At 41.1% G+C, this 26,119-nt stretch overlaps 2 protein-coding genes across 6 annotated transcripts in view; one reads left to right on the top strand and one right to left on the bottom strand.

The window, feature by feature from the left end:
- LOC144473601 (uncharacterized) overlaps positions 1–26,119 on the bottom strand; it is a 505,151-nt gene that overhangs the window by 223,165 nt on the left and 255,867 nt on the right. The gene's annotated exons all lie outside the window — the stretch shown is intronic.
- Positions 19,217–24,457, top strand: LOC144472943 (juvenile hormone esterase-like). Its single transcript, XM_078186412.1, has 11 exons — positions 19,217–19,355; positions 19,596–19,811; positions 20,266–20,406; positions 20,540–20,699; positions 20,925–21,110; positions 21,459–21,670; positions 22,364–22,514; positions 22,604–22,704; positions 23,031–23,178; positions 23,248–23,380; positions 23,971–24,457. Exons 2-11 carry the CDS (start codon positions 19,620–19,622, stop codon positions 24,161–24,163), a joined length of 1,617 nt encoding a protein of 538 aa, XP_078042538.1. The 5' UTR covers positions 19,217–19,355; positions 19,596–19,619; the 3' UTR covers positions 24,164–24,457.

Raw genomic sequence — 26,119 nt, 5'->3', positions numbered from 1 at the left:
GTATGAAAAGTACACATACTTCGCACATGTTGAATATTCTTCGCGCATAAATGTCACACGCGTTTTACATATTTATCGCGCGCGAACTTCCGCAGTCTACGAACGACCATCTTCGAGATATTGTAAATAGTTTCAGCGAAATTCTTTAGGATTCTGTCGAGCAACGTATAAACCGTTTCTCCGATTTAATGTACCCGACGTATCCTGAGTGCAAACATTGTAAAACATTCCTCAAATACGCGGCACGCTGTTCGCATTAAAACGTCGTTGAACGGTATCAACGAGATCGTAAAGCAAACATTCACAGCCGCGAACTATCAAACAAAATTTCCCTGTCAGAGCACGGCGTTAAGTAATGTCGTTCGGCGTCTATGCTAACAGCGCCAGGAATGTTACTGCCCGAATTAACTGCTGGCGCAACACGCTCGCTAATGAACTGCACCTCGGTCCATTATGTCAATCCGGCAAGGCAGATCGTAGATACCGAAAGTCTTTCTCTGTCGCGGCAATAAATAACAATGATAATATAGCCAACCGCATGCTTGAGCAGAACGTCGATTCGGGAGCCTGCCTGCCCCTCTCGGCGACGATCGGATTCCGTCGGGACGGCGATACCGATCGTGAAAAACCGATTCTCACGGTCGTCGGTGGTGGTGGTAATCGGCGGGTGCCGCTTGTCGAAAGATCATATCACGCGACGGGAAGAGTTTGCGCAATCGGACCGCGGGAATGCGGCTTAATTAAGTCGCCGGTGTGCGCGCACACGTACGTGTACGTGTGTCGCGTGGCACGTGTTGCGGTTTCTTTGCGTGTTTATATCGAACAGTGTGCGCCGTGCTGGCCAGCAGGAACTGGCCCAGATTCCGGGACTCGGGCGGCCGTGAGCGCGAAAAGAACACGCGAAACCAAATGAATGAACAATGCCGCGCGCGCGCGCGCTTAAGAACACATTGTCTCCATTCTTCTACGATTATGGTCGCGAGCGACGACTTTTCGGCCACCCGGATAGCTGCTGCCTCTAGGGTGATCCTAGACTGTCTGCTCGGCTCCGTCTCCTTGGGAAACGATCGCTTGACATTTTTCCTTGTTTTCTGAAGGTAACTCGAATACAAATTGATTATATTTTGAGGTACAGTATCAGAGTTTTATTACTAGAATTACAAGCGCTGGTAAAATGAACACATTTTAAAATTCTATAGCTTTTTTGAAACTGAACTAAAGGATTTTAATGTTTGGAGACGTTAGAGAAATTTAGTTTATTATACAAGGAAAAATATCTTTCCTTTAAATTATGCTACTACTTGGAATGACAAATAAATGAAAGCAATAAGGAAAGCAATGAAAAGAGGTTCAATATAACATGGTATAGCAAAACAAATAGATTTTTAAAAATCCTGAAGTGACAGATAAATTTTGCGACCAGATTTGAAATAAGCTTGTCAAAATCTATAGGAAATGATATACAACATGCCATTAAAAAATACAAATTAACGTGGCATTGGATAAATCACAATTTTGCTGTAATACACGAAGTTTAACAGAAATTTTCAAAATTAAAAAATGTTCATACTATATTCTCTCTATTTTCCTTGATTCGACATTTCAGCTTTAACGTAAGAAAACTGTATCGTTTGGTCTTATTCCAATCAAATGTTCTTTGATTTTGGCACAAGTTTTTCATTGAACCCCGCCGCGTAACGTTGACACCGCGAACGGAGAATCGGCGTGTCGGCAGGGGGCCGGACGTTTATGATGGACGGGACGATAAGGAGCGGGGCCCGTGGCTGTCGCCGCGTGTCTCATTAGCAGTAAACGGTCCGCGGGAGATGTATCTAGCCCGCCGAAACTAACCGGCTTTCACTGCGCCGTGATTTACCGATCCAGCGCCCTTCAATTTACGTCGTTGCGCGTCTCGCCCAGCTCCTCTGTTCTCTCTCTCTCTCTCTCTCTCTCTCTCTCTTTCTCACTCACGAAGAAAACGCGCGGAATACATAGAGATAGGAAGCGTGTAAATCAAAGCGAGTTGAACCGAGGGGCCCGGCGGCCCCCCTCCGGATCGTTAAGCCTAGGTCCGGATCCAGGATCCCGGCAAGTTGCCCGGGACGAGACTATAAAGTGTCGAGAAAGCGGTCCCTTCGGCCCGATACAGGCCCGCGCCGCGGTAAATCGCGACGATATGAATAATATAGCGCAAACCCGTGTAATATTCCACTTGGGAACCGAGAGAGTTTACGAGCACCCACGGCCGGCCCCGCAACAGCCCCCCCAACGGTCCCCCGCAGCCGCCTGATGAGATCTTTCGGAGCCGCTCATTGTTTTGTCAAGCATCGCTGCGCGATGGTGGCGGCGGCGGCGTCGGCTGCTCGGCTTTTGCGATCCCAATCTCGCGGCTGCCTTCGCGTTTTACGAGCCAACGCGCAGGCAAATTTTATGCCGTTTTTCTGCAGACACCGCGCGGACACTTGTTACCCGATTGTAGGAGGAAATGGCTGGCTTGGGAGACTGAAAGGTGCGTTTACAGCGAGAGGCGAGTTACGGTTCTCCGCAAATATATGCGGATACCTTCTAACGTGGAATAACTTTTCCAAAATTTTATTTGACAGTTTGAACCTTTTTCAGATGGTAGGAGGGCTGGCGGAAATAAATTTCTGCAGTATCTTTTTACATTTTAATGAATTATATGCATTCTGATGGTACGAAGGCTGGTTTCCATAATGATGTATAAATAAATTTCTGCAATCTTTGGAAACAGTGTATTCTTTTACATTTTGATGAATTATATGCTTAAAGTATATTATACGCTTAAAGTTTTCAAAAATATTTACAAACAATTAAAATCTCTTTCAGTATGGTAAGGGAGCTGCTTTCCTAAATAATACATACACTGCAGTCGTTGCAAACAATGTATTTTTTTACGTTACGGTAAATTATGTGCATTTTAAGAATTTCGTCGAAGCATTTATCGTCGCTACGAGCTACAAGTAATTATGCATTGTGAAAGTTATGCCGAAAGACGGTGCCCACATACATTTGACTGTACATACTTCAATATCCAACCGGAATAATGCTTAGAATTCTTCTCGTAAGCCACTATTCACTGGAAGTAGTAATAAATTGGCGATAGCGATGGTAATGCACATTTTTATAACTCGAAAGTGAATGACTCGCGCGTACGAATAAATATGCACAATTCTGTGTTCCCTTTATTTCGCTTTACTTCACAAGATAAGACTGTGTATACCCAGAAAGCTCCGCGAGGCTGCAGACTATACATATTTATCGTCGAATGTTTTCTGTACCAGATAAGACGAGATCGTGCTGATACTTTGTCAACGTTTTATGCATATTTGATTGTATTTCGTGAGTCAACGGAAATTATCTGGAGCAGCACATCGTAACAATTCCTTTTGTTAACATCATTTAAGCGTGGTCTTTAGGGTTCTGTGACTATTGTTTTCAAATAAAATCAAGGTAATACAAGAATAACGTTTCGCTAGATTAAAGTACCGTAAATCAATTGTTTCTCTAAGCAATTTGTTTTGTAAAAATCTTATTACTTGAAGGTAATATACCATACAAATTTTCAGACACTGTGACTATTTTTGCATCATTATAAAATGTTCAATCTGGATGAAATCGTTTCTTATAAACTGCTGTTTCAAAAGATAAGCCAACGAAAAGTCGAAAAAATGCGAATTGTTCAAAAACTAGGAACTTTGTCCTTTCTATGTTTACTGTAATTCCGATGGAGGAGAGTTTGGATGATCGCACTGAATGATCGGTAGGAAGGACAGAAAATGGTCGAACGTGGTAATCTGGGAAGCGGATGGTAGCGTTGGGAGCCGAGGCCGAGCTGGCCAGAGAGAGCCACACGGCTCGTTTAAAATGCAGATTAGACGTTAGGCCGTCCTTTAGCGCGAACCGCGAGCGCGGAGCTGCTCGTTTCTGGCGACACGCGCGCCGGAACCTAGCCTTTGCGGCTTTTCAAATGACTCCACAATGGGTCTCCATTTGCGGCGCACAACCGGGGCCCTATTTGGCTCGGTAACCCGCGTGTATTTGTCTTTGCGCTCGGCTAGTCCGCGATAGCCGGCCAATGCAACCGGCAATCGTGATCCGCTCGTGAGAATGCACCGAGCCCGTATGATGCTTCACTAGTTGGCATACATTCGAAACTTAATAACCATGCGGCTGCAACAATATTAATTACAATACATTATCGTAAAATATCGAACTTTACGTTGATTATCTTTTCGTTCGATGCGCGTTATTTAACCACCACGCTGTTTTCGACGAGCATATTCGACACGAAACAAAATAATGTTATTTCTTCGTGACGACTGTACTCGTTATGCACAGTTACCTGGTTAGGAATATGTACCTTGACATTTCTTATTAAATTATGTATTTTATAAATGTGTTGTGATTAAATAAAATATAAAGCTAATCTAGTCTATTCTTTAAAATTATGTATACATTAATATACCTTGAATTAGATCCTACTGCTAAGGGCATGATTAAAAATTTTGATTTCAAAGACGAAAGAAAATTTGTAACTGCTGTTTCTTACATTCTATTACTGTGGGCTTAAGCTTTGATTCAGCAGTTTTAGAATGCAAAAACTGTAACCGTATTTTTTTTATATAGGGCCTTAAAGGTGACTTAAAATTGTAGCTCTTTATTACAACGAATTTTGCAGTGAAACTTTCCAAGCGGCTTAAATTAATTATAACACGCGCAATTTCAGTTGTGTATTATTCAAAAGAATTCAGGCTATCCATGGAACGTACACGAGATTGTACACGAAGTTCTCGAATAATATCTGTCAAAGTTCTGCATGGGAATCGCGAAGTCTACTTATGTTTTCTAGCGTCCCCGCCTAAAGGTCTTCGAAGAAAGGAAGATCTTATTGAAATTGAGAAATGAATATAGCCGGCGTGCACCATTAATTATGGAACGCCCAGTACTCGAAAGACAACACCGTCGACGATCATTAAACTTCCCGCGGGCGTGTGAAACGGCGCCAGGCAAAAACAATATTGAAGATTTCCCGAAGCGATCGTGACAAGTCCCGCGCAGGTGTAGTCAAAGTCGCGCCGCTAGGTCGCGCAATCAATTGGCAGCGGCGTGGAGGCACTTGACATTCGGAACACGAAGATTTACAGTCTGGGAACCGGAATTCGCACGGCGGAATCAATTTGGTCGAAGTTATTGCCACCGCCGTTCGTTCGCGCGCGCGCGCGAGCGCGAAACCACGACGAAGCGCTTGTATGTGGTGCTCGTCCCGGGGACTTTTCTGCAAGTCCAATTAATCATCGTCGCCGAAGAAGAAGCGTCCGTGCCCGGGGAATTATACAACCGGTCGATGGCATAGGAAAGTCAATTCCCTCGGAACGATCGCTAAATTATCCTGAACGCGGTTTCGGTCGCGTCAAAGGACTTATAGCTCGTCGTCCCTCACGGGCCCGTGTGACTGGCGGGCTGACCGACAATGTACCTCGCCGAAGACATTTTACTTCGCCGGCGAAGACCTCTGTCATCCTATTCGCCGTCGCTTCGGTTCTTTAAGACGTTTCCCCGTGATTTTACGAGGCTCGCACGCTTTAAAGGCAACACAGCTGCCATTCGAGCTCCTCGGTTTCCTTCTACGGCGGTTTCCCTTTTATTTACCCGGGGAATTATATGAATTAATATACGGTCGGCTGGCGGCGTTCGACGGCCACTTTCTCTTTTATCATTCCCGTTTAATTAGTCCGAAGATACACGCGACACGCGGCCCGGCAGAGAGAAACGCCTGCGCACGCGAGCCGTTCATTAAGCGCAGCATCGCGTTCTCGCGTTTCTTGGCCGCTCTTCGGGGGCCCCCGGGATTATCTGGGAAAGTGGAAGCGAGAGAAGGTGGTGCGGCGGAGCCCGTGTTTATGGTTTCATCAACGGCGGATTCTTTTTTCGAACGCTTATTACAGCCTTGAGACACTTGTCAATGGCCATCGAGGCGGAAAGCCTTTGAATCGGCCGGGGAGAAGCAAATAAGAAGCCGTCGTTCGAACGGAATGTTCATTAAGCGCTCTTTAAGCGGGAATTTATGGCACTCGTTGCCTGCCCTTTTTTTTTCGCGACACGCGGCCCGCAAAAACACCCGTGACGAACTGTCTTATTATGCTAACTCGACAGGCTCTGGCTCCGTGAAAGCTTTCCGCTACTTTCAAAGGAACGCTGTCTAAATCAGCACCGAAGCGAATACCGCGCCACCTTTAACCCCTCGCGTGGAAATGAAGAGCCTCGTCCGCAACTATTATTTTCTGTGCCGAGCTCGAATATATTTAAATGTATTTAAATGCTTGAAAACTATGTATATTTGTTCTATTAAGAACAAAATTATTATAATATTTACACATATTCTTGTCTTCCTTTTCTATCTAAGTTTGCGTCGTTATAGTTATAATGAATTATTACAAACTATACGATATTAAAGGAAAAGTAGTTTGTAAATTTTGTTTACAATAACTTCATTTATGTTTAGAGTTCCTTCTTAATTTTATTGTAATTTAAAAAATTGACTTCTCACCATTTTTCAATTTCCATGTCAGTAGTACTTTATTAGTTTGTTCTATTAAAAATCAAAATAGTATCAGAATAACAGCTTTTATATAAAACCAGAAATATTTTAGTCGCCTTAACATAGATTGTTCTTTGAAAATAAATGGTAAAGCAATGGGATGATACATTTTCTAAAAATTCAGATACGCTTCAAATAAGTCTCTCGAGGATCGCGAAATTATGCTATCATCTTGCACAGCAAATTCAGATTTCAGGGACCATATTAAAGAAAGCAAAGCCACAAAAGTTTGTTCAAAGAATTAAATTGTCTGTACGATACCGCGAACAATAGAAACGTGTTTCTATTATGAGATACGAAGATAGCAAGAGCAGCTGATCTTCGACAATTGCCTGGGATGGATAATTTCCTGATTGGCCGTTGATGGATCGCGGGCGACAGTTTCATTGAACGATCACAGGATCCGGAATCGTCTTTGGCTCTAGACAGGTAGCTAACCGCGAACTGGTGCCGATAGGAGAAGGTGGTTCATTTGAGGCGACGATGCAATTCATTATCGAGGTATCTGGGATCGGTTGCGTAGCCAGCTACCGCTCTCGAGCATTCGTCTCATGAATCACGATCGATTCATCGGGCCCCTGACGCTGGTATCGAGTTAATAAGTCCGAGTCCCGTTCGAGGCGATCGCGGGTGCCGATTAACACGTCGCGGTTATCGCGATCACGGTGTCGTGCGACCGACTGTCGTACCGTCGGGTACCCGCTCGTACCCGCCGTCGTCTTTTTCACCCGGTTTTCCCTTTGATTCCGCGGAGCTATTACTACCATGATCGACTAACTAGAACCACCAGATAACCGGTGAAATTATTCTACAGGTCTATAAAATTAAATCAGCACGGATTTTTTAACCTCTCGACGACGTCACAGACTAAAGAATGGATATGAAATAACATTAACGTTATGACATTCATCCTATATTAACATAACTCTGTTATGATATAAATACATTCATAAAGTATTATTTATTATTGTATAGTATAATATACAATTTTTAGTAATATATTTATATAGTAACAGAGTTATATTAATGTTACGAAATAACATTAACGTTATGACATTCATTTTATATCATTAACATAACTCTATTATGATAGAAATACATTCATAAAATATTATTTATTATTATATAGTATAATACATAATTTTTAATAATATATTTGTATAGTAACAGAGTCATATTAATATTATAAAATTTGTAATACAATTATATGGCATAATTGAAATAAATTATTTTAGGCACAACTGAATATGCTTATAAAGCGTTGAGGAGTTAATACGTGAATAAATTGTAGAGTATAGGTTTTGAATAATTTCTTGTAATTTGGAGCAACAATATTCGACAGTATTAAATTTTGTAAAACATTACATGAAGAATATCTCTTTTTTGCTGATTGAATGATTCTAGCTGAAACTTCGCTTTGATAATTATATCTATTTCCTAATCCTGGGCATGTATAATTGAATTCAACAAATATGTGTAGAAACATGTGATGGCCTAGCTGCGTCCATAGCTATAGCTTTTAGGATTAACCAGGCCCTCGGCTGTAGCCAACATGTTGCTCGTTTCTAATCCATATCCAGTGATCACCAAACACTGGGCCGACCATCGGTCTCAGCCCTCGATGCATCTGCAAACGCTGATAATGTCGATGCGGGGACATGGTCAGCCAATGTTTGCGCACGTCGAAGGTACACAGCCTTCAACTAGAGAAGGCTCGACGCAGTGTTTGACCTATCAAATCATAATCTTATCGCTCTGTGCCGATTTCGAACGTCGACCGTGTCCTGACTGGTTCAGTGCCCCTATTGAAGACAATTGAAAAATTCTGCGGAAGATAAAACACTGAAACCGTACATTTGAACACTGAATCAGTCGGGCAAATAATTCTTTTGTTACTCATTACGAATTGTTGATGATCATCGAGCACGATTTTGGACGGCAGAATGGAAGATTACTGTTCCACAGAATTTTTTTTCTGAGCTTATTAATTATTATCGAATGTTAGAATTTATTCGAAATGGTGAATCTCGCGATAACGCGTGTACAATGTTAAGAGGTATGTACAGTGGAGCGCGTTAACATTATGACAAAATACAGTAAATGATCCTTAATAAAATTGTGACGACGCGACATCTTCGGTGGTTTACTTCAGACTGACTGGGTCCTCGCTTTCTCCCTTTCACTGCAAGGGTCGCTTATACCTGAAGAGTGCAAACCGCTCCTTAACCCTTAGCACTCGAGTGGCGCCAATGAAAATAGTTACATCATTTTTAACAAAAAATTGTTAAAAGCGTAACAGTTTTATGATTCACTAGACTCAATTTCATGTTCGTAAATTGTACTAAATTTTATAAAATGGAAATGCAGTAGGTTAAAATAACTATTTTAGATCTAGGCTTCAAATGGTCTGGTGTGCAAAGGGTTAAATCAGCAGTAATGAAAGAACCGATCGTTGCACACCAACATCGAAGTAAATCGCAATGGGTTTTCGATAACTCCATCCACAAAGTTCGACGTTCCACCGATTCCAACAATTAGTCCCAGCTGATAGTAACACTTTACCAACCGATAGCCTATGAATCGGTTGCCAATAACTTTCTATCATTATTATTACGTAATTTTGTAAATATTCAATACCTTTAGTAATGAATAAACTTATTAAAATAGCTAAAGCAAATATTGTTTAATTTTAATGTTATGAAAATATAAAAATGTTTACAGCCCTAGGGTAAAGTCGGTAAAGTGTTAAAACGTCTCGATCCTTCAGCTGTTCATATTTCTCGCGAGACATCGTTCATCAATCTCTGCGAGTAATCGGACTGTATTCCGTCATGTCTGGCCATACGCGAGCTTATCCACTGAACGACGCGAAGCTCGATAAAAGCCATTTGGCCCGGAAATTTTTAGCCGACGTTGCATGGTAGCGCTTGTTCAGACGAAATTAACGTTCGCGAGACTTCGAGGGTTATGAAACGACGGCACCGCGCGCACAGGCATCGAATACGGGATTGCTAGCAGTGGTCCCGCATAAATCTTAATTTCACCGCCGTATTAATCGGTACGTGCATCACGATCTTCGGCTATTCGTCGCGGGAGGGTTGCGCAAGGGTTAATAACCACGTCGCGGGCCTCGCGGGGACACTAATTGCGAGTAATCGTCCGCCATTATTTAAAACTCCGTTTACCGGTGTTGCGCAACGCCGGGTACGTCGAACGGCAGACGCGAGACGTCCTCGTAACGAACGAGGACCTTTCAGAAGAGGCACAAAGGACCTTTGTGCTTTGATTATGATGGAAATGGAGAAATCAGCTCTCGTAGATGCCTCGGCGACTGTCGCTGTTGTGGTACTGTTTCGAAAGAATTTTGTCCAGTTTGATTCAGAGTGGACTGCAAAAATTATTTGTATTAACAAGCAAAGTTGTTAATACAAACTGTTTCATGAAAAACGATTTTAACATTCTTGGCATTAAGAAAATCACGAATGAAAGCTTGAATCGTAAGGAATAAATTTTTGACAAGTGGCTTTCCGAAATACTTTTTCATGGCTGCAAAGCAAATGTCGTAGCTGCTCCCGAAGACAATGTCCACGATGAGGTACATGCTTTGATTAATCAAACTGTATATTGTTCATAATTGATCGGCCAAGATGATCAAGTAAGCCACCCTCTAAACTCCTTGCGCAGCAGGTTCGAGCTCCTCGCTGTTGCCTGGTAGCCAGACTTCCATTTAACTTGCTGCCAAGCGGCGTGCCGGATCGCAGCTGCATAGATCGGCAAACGATTTCGGCGGCACATTCGAATCCGTCACGACGACACGAAGACACACGGATCAGGTGTCCGCAGTCACCTTCGCCTACTCGGCGAGCATCCAGCCGAGCTATTCAAACAGTTTTCACCGGGAGAGAAAACCGTCGGGGAACATTAGCAATTCCACGGGCATCCATCATTCGGCGAGATAAACGACGCGACAGCAACACCGCGTCCCGGACCGATCAGATATCATAAACAGCGTTCTCACAAGTGACAGATAACAACTGGACACGAGTCCCGGCGGCAGCACGCGAAAGAAAATCCCAGGTAACTTTCAACATTGTCGTCGCGGTGCCCGATCCTAATCTGCGGCTCGCGGCCGGCACCGTGTCAGAGATCGATCGGGGATCGAGGAACGGAATCGCGATCGGTTCGCAATTTCACTGTGACGGTGTGTTAACGTTCGGGGCTCTCTCTCTCTCTCTCTTTTTATCTCTCTCTCTCTCTCTCTCTCTCTCTCTCCGGTTCACCGTGTGGAACGTCGATTCTTTTCCGGGTCGCGCAACTCCGACTCCCATTATCTGATGTGACATTTCATGAAAATATGACGGGGACTCGCGCGAGCTATTAGGCCCGACCTAGGCTACGGACAACGCGCCGCCAGCCAATTATCGTTCTCACGGTGTAATTATCGCGATTGTTATCCGGTCTGCGGGGCGAGGCCAACGGGGTCAGGTCCGAGGAGCCACGACACGCCGACTTGGACAGGTCTCGTCTGTTTTCCCCGGGTTCCAGGTTACACCTGAACCACCGCTCTCTTTGCCAATATGGGGATGACAGCTGAACCACGCTGACGAAACGCTGATTGGAATAGGTGTAACGGTGAGCGCACAGTTCCCAGCGATCGATGGAACTTCAAGCTAGTAAATACAATTGCTTCTAACGCATGCGATGGATACGTAGAATTACCTCCAAAGATTAGAAAATACGCCGATTGTTCAGGAAAATTCTGTTCGTAATTTTCATACGAAATAAAAAGTTACGATATTTATTTTATGCTTGTATGGGTATGAAATTCCCATATGGGAACAGTCATACAAATTGATAAATGATCCTATTCTTTTTCATTTCTTTTTCATGTTATTATTTAACCTACAGTAACAGCCAAATATATATTTCTTAATCTGTCATATTAATCACAATGCATTAATTTCATTCTTCATTGAACAACCCTTCCAACTAAATCACTATTACATAGCCTACTCAAAAGCAGCTATGCATTATTTGTTACCTTATACTTCCCCTCTCAAAAACCAACGTCGAGAATAAAGAAAGTATAAGAGATGTCCTAGACCTACACTTTGCACAGAAAATAGAGAGCCATTCTTCCCACAGTATGACGGCGATGTCGGACAGCTTCTCATCTGCCAATTGTCTTTTGCCAACCTGATATTAACAGAGAACAGCCGCCGTTACAAAGTGCTGATTAGAAAACGCAGCCTTCGCAGCGGCAAGAACTAACCGGGCAGCGGAACGCTCTCCGCCTCGAGATCTAATGGTTCTTATCGTCGCGTCGAATTCTTTTCTCCCATGGATATCGGAAAGGACCAGAAGATAACATTGTCTCCTGGGAACGTACGTTTAGAGGATTGTGAAAGCGGTGGCCAGCTGTGGAAACGAAGGAGAGCTCGCCGGCGATTTCCATGGCGAGGCCGGGCCCCGCGGAACCGGCCGGCTGCGAGCCGCACGGAGATTGTTGCCAGCTAAATATAGAGCGGCCAAGTAAATTGCGTCGCTTAATTAGCAGACTGCCAATCATTTCGTTATCGGCATTCTTTGTTGCCGGCACTCTCCCCTAGACGGCCGCATCCTGTCGCTGATTATCGAATCGTCTGCATCCTCCCGTGAATCTAAGTTCACGGTGACTATAACCTCCGCCGTGGTTTCCCCATGAACCGCCAAACAATCGAGACTAATCGGAAGAGAGTGGTGTAACGATATACTTGCGACGGGCTCTTTTACTCCTTGCTGTCTCTACTTTCGATCTGAGATTCAATTATGTTCACAGTCAAATAAATGTCTCGTTAACCAAACATTTTCTTACAATAACTCCGATGAATTTACAAAATATTCGACAACCTGTGAATCAGAAGATAAAATATTCTTCTATTAAAGGATTGAATAATTAGAATACGAATTTCTATGCAAAATAAAAATTGTTCATTTGTAGGGGATAGAATCCAATTAACAAGTTCATCATCTTAACAAATTAAAAATAATACCTTTCAAATTCCTTTCAATTTTTACCCTATTCTAAATGTCAACCGTCCAATCTTGCAGACATGTAAATAATGCAGCCACGTAATCTCAAAGGATATTAATTACTCGAGCAGAAAGTTTCTAATAAAGTCTACCGTCAAGCAACCTCGTGCGCGCGGATAAATAACGATCCTCGGAAGCAAGACATCAGGGGATGGAAAGAAGCACGGCGCCCCGAGCGGATTTCATAGGGCCGATTAATCACGACACAAATCTTTCCCGTCGCGTTCCATAAATTACAACCGAATACAAATCGATCGGTTAATAACAATCCAATAAAGATCGCGATCCGGCATACCGATGTCTAGACACGCCGGCCGCCGCAACTGTCTTCATTTCTCTGTCTCGTCTCCGGCGACCAGTTGGCAACGAGATCATCGATATCTCGTAGCCGCGCACACCTATGCAATTATAATAATTGTACCGCGGGCCGATCGCGGATACCATCGGCCATAATTAATCACGCCGGGTTCGAGGAACACGCGTCGATCCGCGACAATTAGAGTGTCATGTCAGCGAAACGGAACGGGACGATCTAATTGGCTGCTTCGGGAAATATCGCAGGTGAATATGTTCTCGCGGTGAAATCCTTCTGTACAAGCTTTATCATCGTTTAGGTTAGAGCGTGGCGCGCGAAAGGATTGTACGCGGGGCCGCTGTGTTTCCGTTAGTTCAACCGCAAATCTGGTGAAATGTCTGTGGATCTTTGTTCACTTGTAATGTGTATATTAATATCAAATAGGAAAATTTGATTGGGAATTAGGTTCCAATTAATTGATTAAAGAGGTACTTCAAATTGGGGACGTAAAACTGTGATTCTGACAGCGTTATTGGAATATCAACTAACAAATATCGGCTGTTAATTTCGGCGTAACCTATGCTGCAAGCAATATTCTATCGAAATCATTAAATAAATAAATTTAGGCAGATATTAATGAGATGATCAATTTTATATGATACGTTTTAAAGTCCTATTGATTTAGCTGTTGAATAAATATTAAATAACTATCACTTAGCGCCATCAATTTTAAGTATAAAGATTCTAACATAATATTATCACTTAATATAAAAAGAACAATATATTTTAGTATAATAAAATATTTCTGAAGCCTAATTATAAATTGTAATATAATATCGATAACAGAATAATACCGGTTATAAATCTGTGCCTAAAATGCTTCGAAACTTATACAGAAATAGGGAAGATAAAAAAGTGATAAAAATGAACATTTTTCAATTTTTCTATAAGTATTGCGAAACTGAATATACGATCGATAGAGGTCCAGATTTAAATCAGTATATTCGCGTAAGTTTATTCGAAATTCGTTCAGAATTAAATCTGATCTAAATTCAAATCCTGCAATGTATTAATTAAATTCAGTTAATCCAGGATTTAAGATAAGCATGCTGCAGCCCAAGATGAAGTAATTCATAAAATATCGAGCATCTCGACCGGCTCGTTTGAGAATTTTCTGCGAACGCATCGGTAGCGGACTCCAAGGTAAAAGAAGTAGATTGGAACGGAAACGTCCTCGATCGTTAAACACTTGGAAATTCCAGCGATTAATGGGATTCTCAATAACAGGAAAGTGAAACACCAGTGCCAGGGACCGATCAAAGGGAGACGGATTACCGATCCGTCGACAGTTGAAGCAATAATCGAACCCGGAACCAGGGAGATGGTAGAGTGTTCACGCGATAGGGATGCAACTGTTCGTAATGACCGGGTGTTCAGGTGCGTGTATGCATCCGCAGAAGCTAGCCCCGGGTTCTGGGAAGAGGAAGGTGGCCGATGCTCATCATGTCGCTTAAGGACTTCAACTTGACTCCACTTGGAGGATACTATGGAGGATACGAAAGACTGCCACCGGGATCACCCGGGGATACGCGCATCAAGAACGCCGCGAAGATCGAGTAATGAGTAGTTTACTGCTTCTTTAATGAATGCAACAGAGATTAATGAGGGCTGTGAACATTGGTCATGTACGCCGCGAGACGCGCGCGCCGCCATTTGAACGTCGTAACGCGATCAGCCTCGTTGATGCACATTTCTTGATACCTTGTGCACCTGGGACGTTTACTGTTTTCTATGTTGGCAGCGCTGCTTGATGTAGGAGTTTCTTAAACAATTTTTCAATGCTCCGATGGCTGGTATTTTTTAATTTTTATGTAACCTCGTGTTCACGTTCCTGAGTAAAATATTCGAAACCTTAAATTTCTAACTTTTAGATACTTAAATTGGATACTACGACTTTACGATACTTAAATCATTTGCAGTATTTATATTTTCAATGGTTCGAATTTTGAAATTATTTATGTATTTGGAAGTTCGCGATCTTAGTTACAATTTTTAAATAGGCTCACTTTTCAACAAAGATAACTGGAATAATTAAAGGCGGCAGCTAATACTCATCTCGAAGCAAATTAACCTTTTGCAGTCGAAGCTATTTTAACTTATTCTTTTAAAGTACCTTATTGAACGATAGTATTTCCATTCTATACTACATAATTGCCTTCCGACTCAAGGAACTTTCAACAGATCTTTTTAAATACAAATAAATGTGAGGTTACACCAGTCAACTGCAAAGAGCTAAATAAAACATTCGTTTCCTAAGAAACTAAAAAATTTGAAAACAAAAGAAATAAAAGAAAGTTAACACATTAAAGGCGGCAGTCGTAGTACTACGATTTATCTCGACTGTAGCTTAAAGGCGGGAGTCGTATTAGTACGGTCTCCAACCACATTGCGCAATCCGTGCGTCACTTTACATTTGTATTTAGTATGTTTTGTGGTTTGAAGCGTTATCTAGCATACTTTCGTCAAGATCCCCCGCCTTTAATGTGTTAATGTTGTAAAGAAGAGGCAATTCTCAAGATTACAAAGAACGCTAAGAGACCGTGATCAGTGCATCGAAGCGGAAGCGTTTAATTAACCGAGGAAGAAGAAGAAGAAGAAGAAGATTGTTGCTATATTTAGCCGAGGTGGAAATCATCGTCGGTTGTCGATCGTGGGGGGTTGAAGTCGTGCCCGACACGATCGCAGGTAGAAGAAAGCCGTCGGAAGACACCTGGCGCAGCGAAAGAGGAGATCGTACAAGCCAATGATCTATACCCGAAGCAGTCGGAGGCTTGCACCCGAAGCGATGCATCAGCTCTTGGTTGCGTGCCATTTGTTATTACTTGGATCGTCCTGCGGTGGACTCTGTGGGCAAAAACAGGGTGGCGATCTCTCAAGCGATCATCAGCATGTTGAAAGCAGTTTCATTATTCATCGATCCGTCGCGTCGCGGGGACACCGGCCAGGCCGAATAGGTTGGCCTGCGCTTAACGATTCAGCTCCGGGAACCTTGGCTCTCCCTGGAATCTAACTAACAAGATGTAAACAGCGTTACCGAGGACGCTCGACCCGGACCCAGTTTCATACCGAGCCAAACCAAGCCTCCTATAGCGAAATGTAAATAAAATAGTGGAACGAATAAGTAAGCCACTTTTAACCTGTTAACTGTGTACGACGTATATACACGTCATAGGGAAATGCCAATTTTCTACTTCTTCTACGATTTATGTAAAAATGCTTATGATTACATATTCATAAATTTCGCACGCTTTAGGATAATTTTAGAACAATTATCGAAAAGACTACACTCAGTATAATCGATAAAACGCGTAACAAAATTTATCTTCTAAATATATTGACGCGGCTAAGTGGTAAAACAAACTAGTCGTACAAAATTTTAATTCATCTCGAATTTGTCGATCGTTCTGTAGAGTGCATCGCAAAAAGTATGCCAATATCGTATGTAAAATAATGTATAGCAATTTTTACATATTTCGCTTATTATAATTGACTTTTTCTGCTGTAATTTTTTGCGAGAAAATTTCAATTAAATAACAGTTTAATGGCGAGTATAATCGCCGTCGTCTAGACATTGTTTATCTACGTTGACACTGAAATCGTCATTGACATTGAAATCGTCTCTTAAAAAATTATTTGCTCGAGAGAAATTGTATATTTTTATTCGAGGTAAAATATTAATTAAAACAAGTATGAACACAATGGAGTAGTGGAACGACTCACGTCTAAAACGTTAGTGTAATATATGAACGACGAGTCAGAATGAAGGAGAACAATCTGTCCAGTTAGACCGTGTAAGTGAAACATTAAAAAACGGCTAACCACCGTGCGTTCGATCTTTAAATTACATGCATGATTGGAATCATTCGAACCATAATCTCAGATTCTTGATCGCCTAAGAAAACGGTAGGCATTAGCGCGATAATTCACGGTTAATTTAACGAATCGCTAGCCCCGAGCCGATAACGATCACAGCCGAGGCAAAAAGAAAAGAACAAGATAATAGATGCACAATGCGCCGTAATATCGAAATATCGGAATTAACGACCGATTCATGGGTGTGTTTGCCGGTGATAATCGATTTCCCGTTTTATGGCCGCCAGTCGTAAACCTGTGTCACTGGAACCGTGGAAAGGTAGTGCCTCTGCCAGTAGCTTTCTACTGATTACGCGGCACAACCTTACGTACTTTATCGTTCACCTAACGCCATCCCGCCGACCACAGTTTTTATTTCGCCGACGCGAAGCAGTTAACCAGCATGCTAATATTCTTCTGATTTTTGAATCGTTCCCCGCACTGCCGTTTTTCATGTTAATCGTCCGGAGAGACGCAGAATAATGGAAGGCTGTTTAAAATTCTACGGGGTGCTGTATTCCATTAACTTCTTTAACATACTTATCAGCCATAAATTTATAACTTCTGCGGTCTGTCAGAACATTCTTCTCGCGGACGATAACCGCAACGTTTTAAACAAATATCGCGCGCCGCGCGCCAACCTATGTAAATGAGAAGAGATAAATCAACTGGTCTAATGGTATTCATAAAACTAATTAAATGACGCTGCAGATTAGATTCCAGACATTCATGTATTTATAACAAAAGGAATATTCAATTCGTCGATACTCTTGCAAGTAATCAATTTGTCACTGACATCGATTTCTATGAACTGCAAGCATTAATATTATCACAAGTCGTATTAACGAATACAATAAAATTAATTAAAGAATGTCACGGTGAAGCTAATTAAAAATTACGATGTGTACTTAGAGGAATCAGTAACACGGAAAAGTCTGCCGGCTTTGTCCTTGGTATTACACAATCGGAATATTTAGCAATGGAAGCGTAATAATTGTCGGCTCGTTTTCCTCATAGTGTAACTTTAGACACACATAACTGGTTCTCAATAAAATGCAACGAAACCTTGCGTTTTTTATCACAACAGGAAAATGGATTACAGTTCCACTAATTCACAAACATAGTTAGTGTTTTCGCAAGGTTAGCAATGTTTGCGTGACTTTGAGATTACGATATGGTTAATATTTATCTATGCGACTGCAAGAGATATTTGTTGGATATACGAATGTTTGTCGATCCGTTTCTTATCGGAGAAAATGCAGCACTTAACCCATTTACTGTCAACTATGAGACATCTCGTGACAGACGCCCTCGGCGACTCGCTCATTAAACTTCGTTATTAACGAAAAATGATTCTTTTAGTACTTTTCACTTGTTATTATTTTTTACGTACTATTATTTTTTATTCTTGTCATTATTTCCTTATTTGACAAAAATGTTGATGTTTAGAACAGATTTCTTCATAATATAGATATGACCAACATTTATATTTTTGAGCGTCTGTGGAACAAAGACTCTCCAAATTTTTAATATCCCACTGAAAATCACTTGCAGTCAGCAAACAGTTTAACGCTGGATTTGTTCACCAATTTATTTGTAGCGTCCAATTATACACATTTTGTTTAGAATAGATATCTGTAATTATGTTCGTACAAACTATTTCACAAATTTTTCATGTTTATAGATCTAATAATTGAACCCTTCTCGGTCAACATTTTAAAAAAAAAATCGCCAATTACCAAAATATACATTGAAAACCAATATACAAAACTTTCAATATCAATTGATACGTCTAATACTGAATACTAATCGCACCGTCGCGGTCAAATAACCGGTTTGGCAATTTTCGTTCTAGAATTATTGAAATTGTAAACATACTTTCACCGGAAATCATTCAATAAATTTCTTCATTCGGTCACGTGGTAAAAACTACAACAAAATCTCAACAGTAATCGAAATGTAACTTTTATATGTTGACACGTGTCAGTCACTTTTATCGCTTGCTACGGTTAGTATTAAATAATTAACTAATCAGCAGAAATTGCACGGCGCGCAGCGTTTAGTTAATTTATGAGAGAGTCGTGTATTGTCCGAACATACGATAAAGAAGCTGTCGTCGGAATGTAAATGAGGGCGAACCAGGAAAATAAAGCGAGATAGCGATTTTCGTTGCTTTTCTCGGATACACTTTCGTCATCGAGGTTATCGGGCGCTCGCCTATATGCGGTATAGGATTTTCCCAAGTTGCCCACATTGCTCGCGCTGTGATGCATGACTCACGGCTGTTGGAGTGACTCCAGTCGAGGTTCGCTTTGTCGCTATCCGCGATCGTCGTACCACGATATATATCGGTGAGTTCGCGCGACGAGTGCTGTACAACTGGTCCTCTCGCGGATGACAGTTGTCCTTTGGCAGTGCAGAGTATTCGCTGATTTTTCGTCCATGGTGACAGTATAGGTACCACGAGTCTAGTTTACCTTTCTTTAAATAATTGCACAGAATTCATATTCGAATTGTTGCTATTAGGTTACTCATAGGCAACTAATTTTTAGTTTCTTCTTTTAATAAAATTAATTGTTACAAAATTCAGTGGTTTATAGTTCAGTGGTTTAAATAGTGCAAAAGGATGCTATTGTCAACCCTGTTCGTCACAGTGCAGATGAATAATAAGTATTTTTGTAACTGTTATTATTGTAGGTGTGAGGAACGAATGTTAACAAGATGAAGTATTTCTTCGCATTGTCAATTCTGCTGCTGTCGTCGGAATGTTTTGGACAACAAAAGCCTGTGGTTCAGACGAATTCAGGACCTGTGCAAGGAGAGATAAAAGAGACGGTCTTGCTGAAGAAACCATATCAGTCGTTCAGAGGAATCCCTTATGCGAAACCACCTCTTGGGGATCTCAGATATCAGGTACAGTTCCGTCATGGTGTTTACTCGAATTCTAGAATATAATTTCCATCGTGTAGTCTTTAAAATTACACCCTTGTACGTCCACTACATTCTGCATTGAGAACTTTCTTCAGATATTGTGCATTTCTCTCTTCTTTTGCTCGATTATTATATGATATATTATTATTATTATTGTGCGATTTATCCATGCAATCCACGTGTTTATTTCAATAAGATGAAGTTTCTGATCTTAATGAAATACAATTTTTAATTTTAAATGCAACTTGGACAAATATACATTTTCTACGTAGAAACCTTGGTTTCGCACGCTTTATTCGTGAAAACCTGCGAAGGTAGTGCTGAGTCATAGGGTACAACCGTGACCATACGTATTTGAATTGGAATTATCTGATAAAACGGTAGCCAAGGGATTGACACCGTCGCCACTATTATTAATTGTCCATTGTGACTGCAGCCACCGGTGCCGGCAGAGCCTTGGCAACAAACTCTGAATGCTACGAAAGACGCTTCTGCGTGTCCACAAATAGACGAAACTACTAACAACAGATACGTGGGGGATGAAGACTGCTTGTACATCAACGTATTCACTCCTCTCGTAAGTAAAATTAAAAAATTTTAAAAACTAATTTTATACAGTCTCGAAGTTCATGAATACCTCTGAAATACTTCACTTTTTGCAACATTTTTTGAGAAACGATTTTAAAAAATTTGTACTTCTTATGAACCAGACTATGTCCAAAGGGCCCATGCACAAGAAAGCAGTAATGGTTTGGATCTACGGTGGATCCTACAATGCAGGATCATCTCTGACCAGTTACTATGGTCCAGATATGCTGTTGGATCAGGACATAGTGGTGGTTACGTTTAATTACCGACTCGGCGCCCTTGGTAATTACCAGATCTGAGATATTTTATTTAACATTTTAATATTCTACTTTTAATCTCTTATTTAGCTAGCCTTGGATAAATGTTACATTAGCGATATTTATTAAAGTTGTGTCCTTTTCTTTTACCGTCTCTTGAGTAGTCTACTTTCGTCTCTGATATGACTACTGGTTATATTATTCGTATATAATAACAATAATAATAATGGAATAATTATTTATATTTTAGGATTCCTGTCGCTGTCCCGAAGCGAGGCTTTAGGAAACGCTGGATTGAAGGATCAAGTTCTAGCCCTGAAATGGGTGCAGCAGAATATCGCGAAGTTTGGTGGCGATCCCAGGCGAGTGACGATTTTCGGCGAGAGCGCCGGCAGCGCGGTAATTCATTTCCTAGTACTGTCGCCGTTGACTAAAGGTACAGCAACGTCTACACAATTAAGTCATCCCTTAACTCCTTGCACTATTATAACGAGTCAGACTACTCGCGATACAGATTAATATTATTAATTTCTTCCACATCGAAATAAAAATAACTTCTTCTGTTATCAAAGCTTAAAAAGAAAAGCACATAAAGACAATAAAAGGAAGAAAAATTGTCTGGTGCTTTTATTAAAAATATTAAGGATAAGTTCTGATCAACGCAACTTGAAGATAATCGTAGTGCAAGGGGTTAACAAAGGAATTCCAAAAACCTATAAAATTGAAGACACAGAGACTCCACGTTGATCTTACTTCCTAAAGTTGCCATTTCCTTTTGAATCAGGATTATTCGTAAGGGCAATCGCCATGAGTGGTTCGTCCATATCGCCATGGGCGTTCCACACAGCCGACCAGGCTATGAACGAAGCGAAAAAGCTGGCTAAGTATCTTGGTAGCGATGCACAGGACTCGGACGCGTTGTGGCAATTTTACAAGACTGCACCTGCCAAGGATATCGTAAACGGCAGTCAATATATGGACGGAGTTACACAAACGGTACTATGATCATTCCAACTAATTTAACGGGTTTACCTTGGCCATCTCTTTGCCAAGCGCCCACCAGTGTGTGTCGCGATAATCAAGCGATGACAAAGGAAGTTATGTATCCAGCTCAAATTATTTATAATTTTCATTTGTTTGTTTCATTTCGTCTTGACCCCTAAAGATTTTACATATATTAAAATTTACGAATATAATTTAATTTTCGCTGCAATTACAATTTAACCCTTTACACTCGAAGCTATTTTAACTATAAATCTGAAATAATTTTACTGGCTTATAGTATTTCCATTCTATATAACAAAGTGCACTTTTATGCATACAAAATGTATTCTTGTGATTCATACCAACATTTTCATTGCTCAACAATTTGCTAAATCTAGACTTTGTTGTCATAAAGATTATTTTGCGATATAATAGTACAATTTTAGTGGCGCCTCAGAATCACCACTCAAGTGCAAAGGGTTAAATATGAAATTGTAACAAAATTTTACGCATGACGGATATAATCGTCGCGACACAAAATTCTGTCACATCTCCATGACGGATATATTCGTCAAACACACTGATCTTGTAACACACCAACTGGTTAATCAACGTCGAACAAAGTTACATTTTCGTAAGAACGAAGACGATCGAGTCTCCGGTTGAATGAGAGCCGAGTTCGTAAATCTGTCTTGGAAATTCCAGCTCACTATACCGTTCAGGCCGTCATTGGAGTTGAACCGTCCAGGAGCTGTCATCACTGACTGCCCCTTCTCACTGTACAAGACCGGGCGATTCAATAAAGTGCCCATTATGATGGGTCAGACCAGGGAAGAAGCACTCGGCTTCACCAGACGTGAGTAATCCTTCTTTTGCAATGTGTCGATCATCAAATATACGCGGGAAAACAACCGTTGCATACTCTATCGAATTCGCATGCTGCAGCTGGATACACCGGCGCGAACGACACGTGGACGGAATTCGACGGACTGTTAGACATCGGCAAGGACGTGTTCGACAGATTCGCGAAAGGCAGCTACGATGTGGTAAGTGATTTTGAAATTTTTCTTTTAATACTTATAACTAGTCTGCAGATTTTTGTGCAAAATAACGATTTCCTAGATCGAGTGCAAGAACTAGGAATTAAATTGCAATTAAATTCTTTTCAAAATTCATTTTTATTGTCACGCGTTCGAAGAAATTGTTTAGGAAATTAGAATCGAAAGGAGTGAAAATTTTCATTTACCATCATAAATTTGAATTGTCTACATTCAGTTTTGTTAATAAAATTTCTTAGATTTAGAACCGATTTTCAGCAGTTCACGTTTATAAATTATTAATATTTATCAGCAACTTTTCCTCTATTTCACAGTTTTTGACTAACTACTACTACACAGCACCCACGGATCTCACTCGAAAGATAATCAAGCAGCAAGACAGCAGCATACCGATCTATTCTTACGTGTTCACCTACGATTCTCCATACGCGTGGCATAGACAAGGTGGAAATAACTTGAACGGTACGTTTAAACGCTTCCAACCGGCTATATGACAAAGATGATTGCAACGGGAAATGATTTTTGTTACAGGAACTGCTCATGCTGACGATCTCCAGTACGTGTTCCACAACCAAATGATTCCCGAACCTACCGATCCCAATGATCCTGTCAACCTGTTCAGGAGAAAGGTGTCCGCAATGTGGGCTAACTTCGCGAAGTGCGGGTAGGTTTATGGTGTACACATTGCCATTAGATTTTAGTAAGGAAGATAACTGTTTAAGGACTAATGTTAACATAATGTCAATATCAGGAGAATATCATTTTATTCCCGGAGTTCCAAGCATGAAATTTGATGATGGGAATAAGAGAAGATCAGAATTTATTATTCATTTATTACATTATTTAATACTATTATAAAGAGATAGTGTAATTCTTTTAACAAAATGTATTTTATGTCTTAAAGAATGTGATTAACCCTTTGCACTCGAAGCCATCTCAACTGGAAATCGAAAATAATTTCTCTGGCTTCTAGTATTTCCATTTTATATAACAATTAAACAATTTTTTTAATCCAATCTTCGGCGATGTCTATAAAAATAATTTTAGAACGTGCCACAACAATTTTAATGGCGCCGTTGAGTCGCCACTCGAGTACAAAGGGTTAAATAAGTAATGAATACTGTAAGATCGCTGTTTCGCTTATTTCCAGCGTTGAAATTTAAGCAATTGTCGCCTAGATTTGCCACAGTTTTCAACTTGTATTAGAAATTTGTAACTCAGAAGGAGCAACTAAAATTCTCTTTTATTCTTTAGAAATCCCACTCCAGCACACTACAATCCGTCGAATGTTGTTTGGGAGGAATCTGGACCCCGTGGACTACAAATGAACATTAACGCCGAAGACAAAATTCAGCCACCAGACGTGTCTCCGGAAGCGAGACAGATAGAAGACTACATGGAGCAGACGATCCCAGCTAAAACTGGATGTTCAGCAAGAAGCAAATAGAGAGGAAGAGAGGGAAAGATCGAAAGAGTGGGAGACAGAATAATAAGAACTATAGGCAAAGCAGAATCTAGTTTTTGGAATTATTTCTAGTGGCGAGCATTGTTCTAATTAAGTGGAACACGACTGTAATTTATACGACTGATTTTCAAAATCTTCAAATATTTTTAGAAACTTTGTTAGGAATTTTGTTAGGCATTTTGTTGGAAATTTCGTTATTAATTTTGTTACAAGCTTTGTTAGAAGTGTTATTGAAAATTTTGTTAGAATAAGAAATTTTCTTTTTCGTTAATGAAACTACGATTGCATTATTTTCCAGATGTCTGATATTTTTCCTCCAGACAGTTCTAATTTTTACATGGCGTAATTGTAACAATTTGAATCTCCAAGAATTCTAGGATTTTTTTCAGTAGAATCTCTAAAAATCCCTTATCACTTTGATTACAAACTCAGCATCCACAGGTGTACGATAAGAATAATTTATCAAGTAGTGTACTTTATATCTAATACAAGCATTCCTTTCCTACATATATTTTCGTTCTCATGAAACATCTCAAAAGACAGCTGATATTACAAAAAGTATTGAAATACAATATAAAACACTTTGTTTAGAACCCAAGATTTTTTAAATATGTGTTTCAAAAATCATGGATCCTAAAGGAAGTTTTTCCTTGCGATTAGCATCATATGCATGATTATTTGTCGTTTTTTAAATATTTCACAAGAAGAAAGTATTCAAATCTTTTTCAAGAGCATATATAAGCAGTCTTGAAACTGAAAGGTAGCTGCACAGAAGAATATTCACATTTATCGCTTCATAATTTCCGGCTGTTATAATAAGTGTCACGTCAATCTTCCCGCAATTTGTAGATCCCAACCGCGTTGCACCGAATGTGCTGTCCTAAAAATTCATCTCAGATAAATAATCCTATCTCAAAGACGTGAGAAGTGACACTCAAAACATTAATAATCCCATTACCGTCGGACAGATCCGTCGAGTCCAAAATGCAACAATGTAAATGCCGACTGACAAGACGAAGAAGAAGAAGAAGAAGTAGAAGAAGAAGTAGAAGAAGAAGAAGTAAAAGAAGAAGAAGCAGAAGAAGAAGAAGAAGGAGACAATGATCGCCGGCACGAAGACAATGCGGCACTGCCGGGTTTCTTTTCTCTGGTTCGGAGGCCGTCACCTGTTCCCTCGAAAGCGACGCAAAGAACGGTGTCACGAGCGTCATTCCAGCGGCCCTATTTTTTATCGCGGCAGGAAAACCGGTCGCGAAAAAAATCGGGATGGAACGAGAAGTCGGCGGCGCGGCGATCTTGAGCAACAGAGAGAACCCGCGCGATGTTTTACGCCGCTTTCGCAAGAACGGTCCGCTCCGCTCCGCGCCCCGCCTCGCCGCGCCAGCTGCCGTTTAACCGGCTTAATAATTGCGCTCCTTATACGTGACCGAAGATAATTGTTTTTGCATAATCGGGATGGCTCTCGATCCGCTCCGCGAGGAAAGAAATCGCCGCGCGACCGGCACGAGAGAAATGCGTCGAACGCGCGAAATTGCGCGTTGCGCAATGCTGCGCGCACCACCGATCTACGACGCACTGACACTCGACGCCGCGCCGCGGAAGAAGAAGAAGAAGAAGAAGAAATCGAACCGGGATGATTAAGCAATTACGCAATGCGTTAATATATTGTTCGTCCGGTTAATTATCGGCCGGGCACGCTCTCCGAGAAAGCAAGGCTCTCCCGGGCCGGTCCGCCGCTCGGGCACCCCGCTTTTGGGCACCGTGTCGCGGGTTTTAGGGGTCGCCGGCTGTTCGGAATTCGTGAGAAAACTGGTTTTTCAATTGCATGTCCATTTGGTATCGGCGGCATTCGAGAGCACCGCTAATGGCGCTCGTAAATGAATTTCTTGGATTGCTTCAATAAAATTGTTTTCATTACGAATGCTATAAATGCGTACA

The sequence above is a fragment of the Augochlora pura genome, chromosome 7, assembly GCF_028453695.1.
Source record: "Augochlora pura isolate Apur16 chromosome 7, APUR_v2.2.1, whole genome shotgun sequence".
Classification (NCBI taxonomy): domain Eukaryota; kingdom Metazoa; phylum Arthropoda; class Insecta; order Hymenoptera; family Halictidae; genus Augochlora; species Augochlora pura.
Note: the sequence above shows the minus strand (reverse complement) of the source record. Positions and strands in the feature narration are given on the sequence as shown.

Excerpts from the sequence above, each read along its gene's own strand:
- LOC144472943 (XM_078186412.1), top strand. The coding sequence starts at position 19,620 with ATGAAGTATTTCTTCGCATTGTCAATTCTGCTGCTGTCGTCGGAATGT. Across the intron at positions 19,812-20,265 it reads TTGGGGATCTCAGATATCAG|CCACCGGTGCCGGCAGAGCC; the intron begins GTACAGTTCCGT and ends TTGTGACTGCAG. Across the intron at positions 20,407-20,539 it reads TCAACGTATTCACTCCTCTC|ACTATGTCCAAAGGGCCCAT; the intron begins GTAAGTAAAATT and ends CTTATGAACCAG.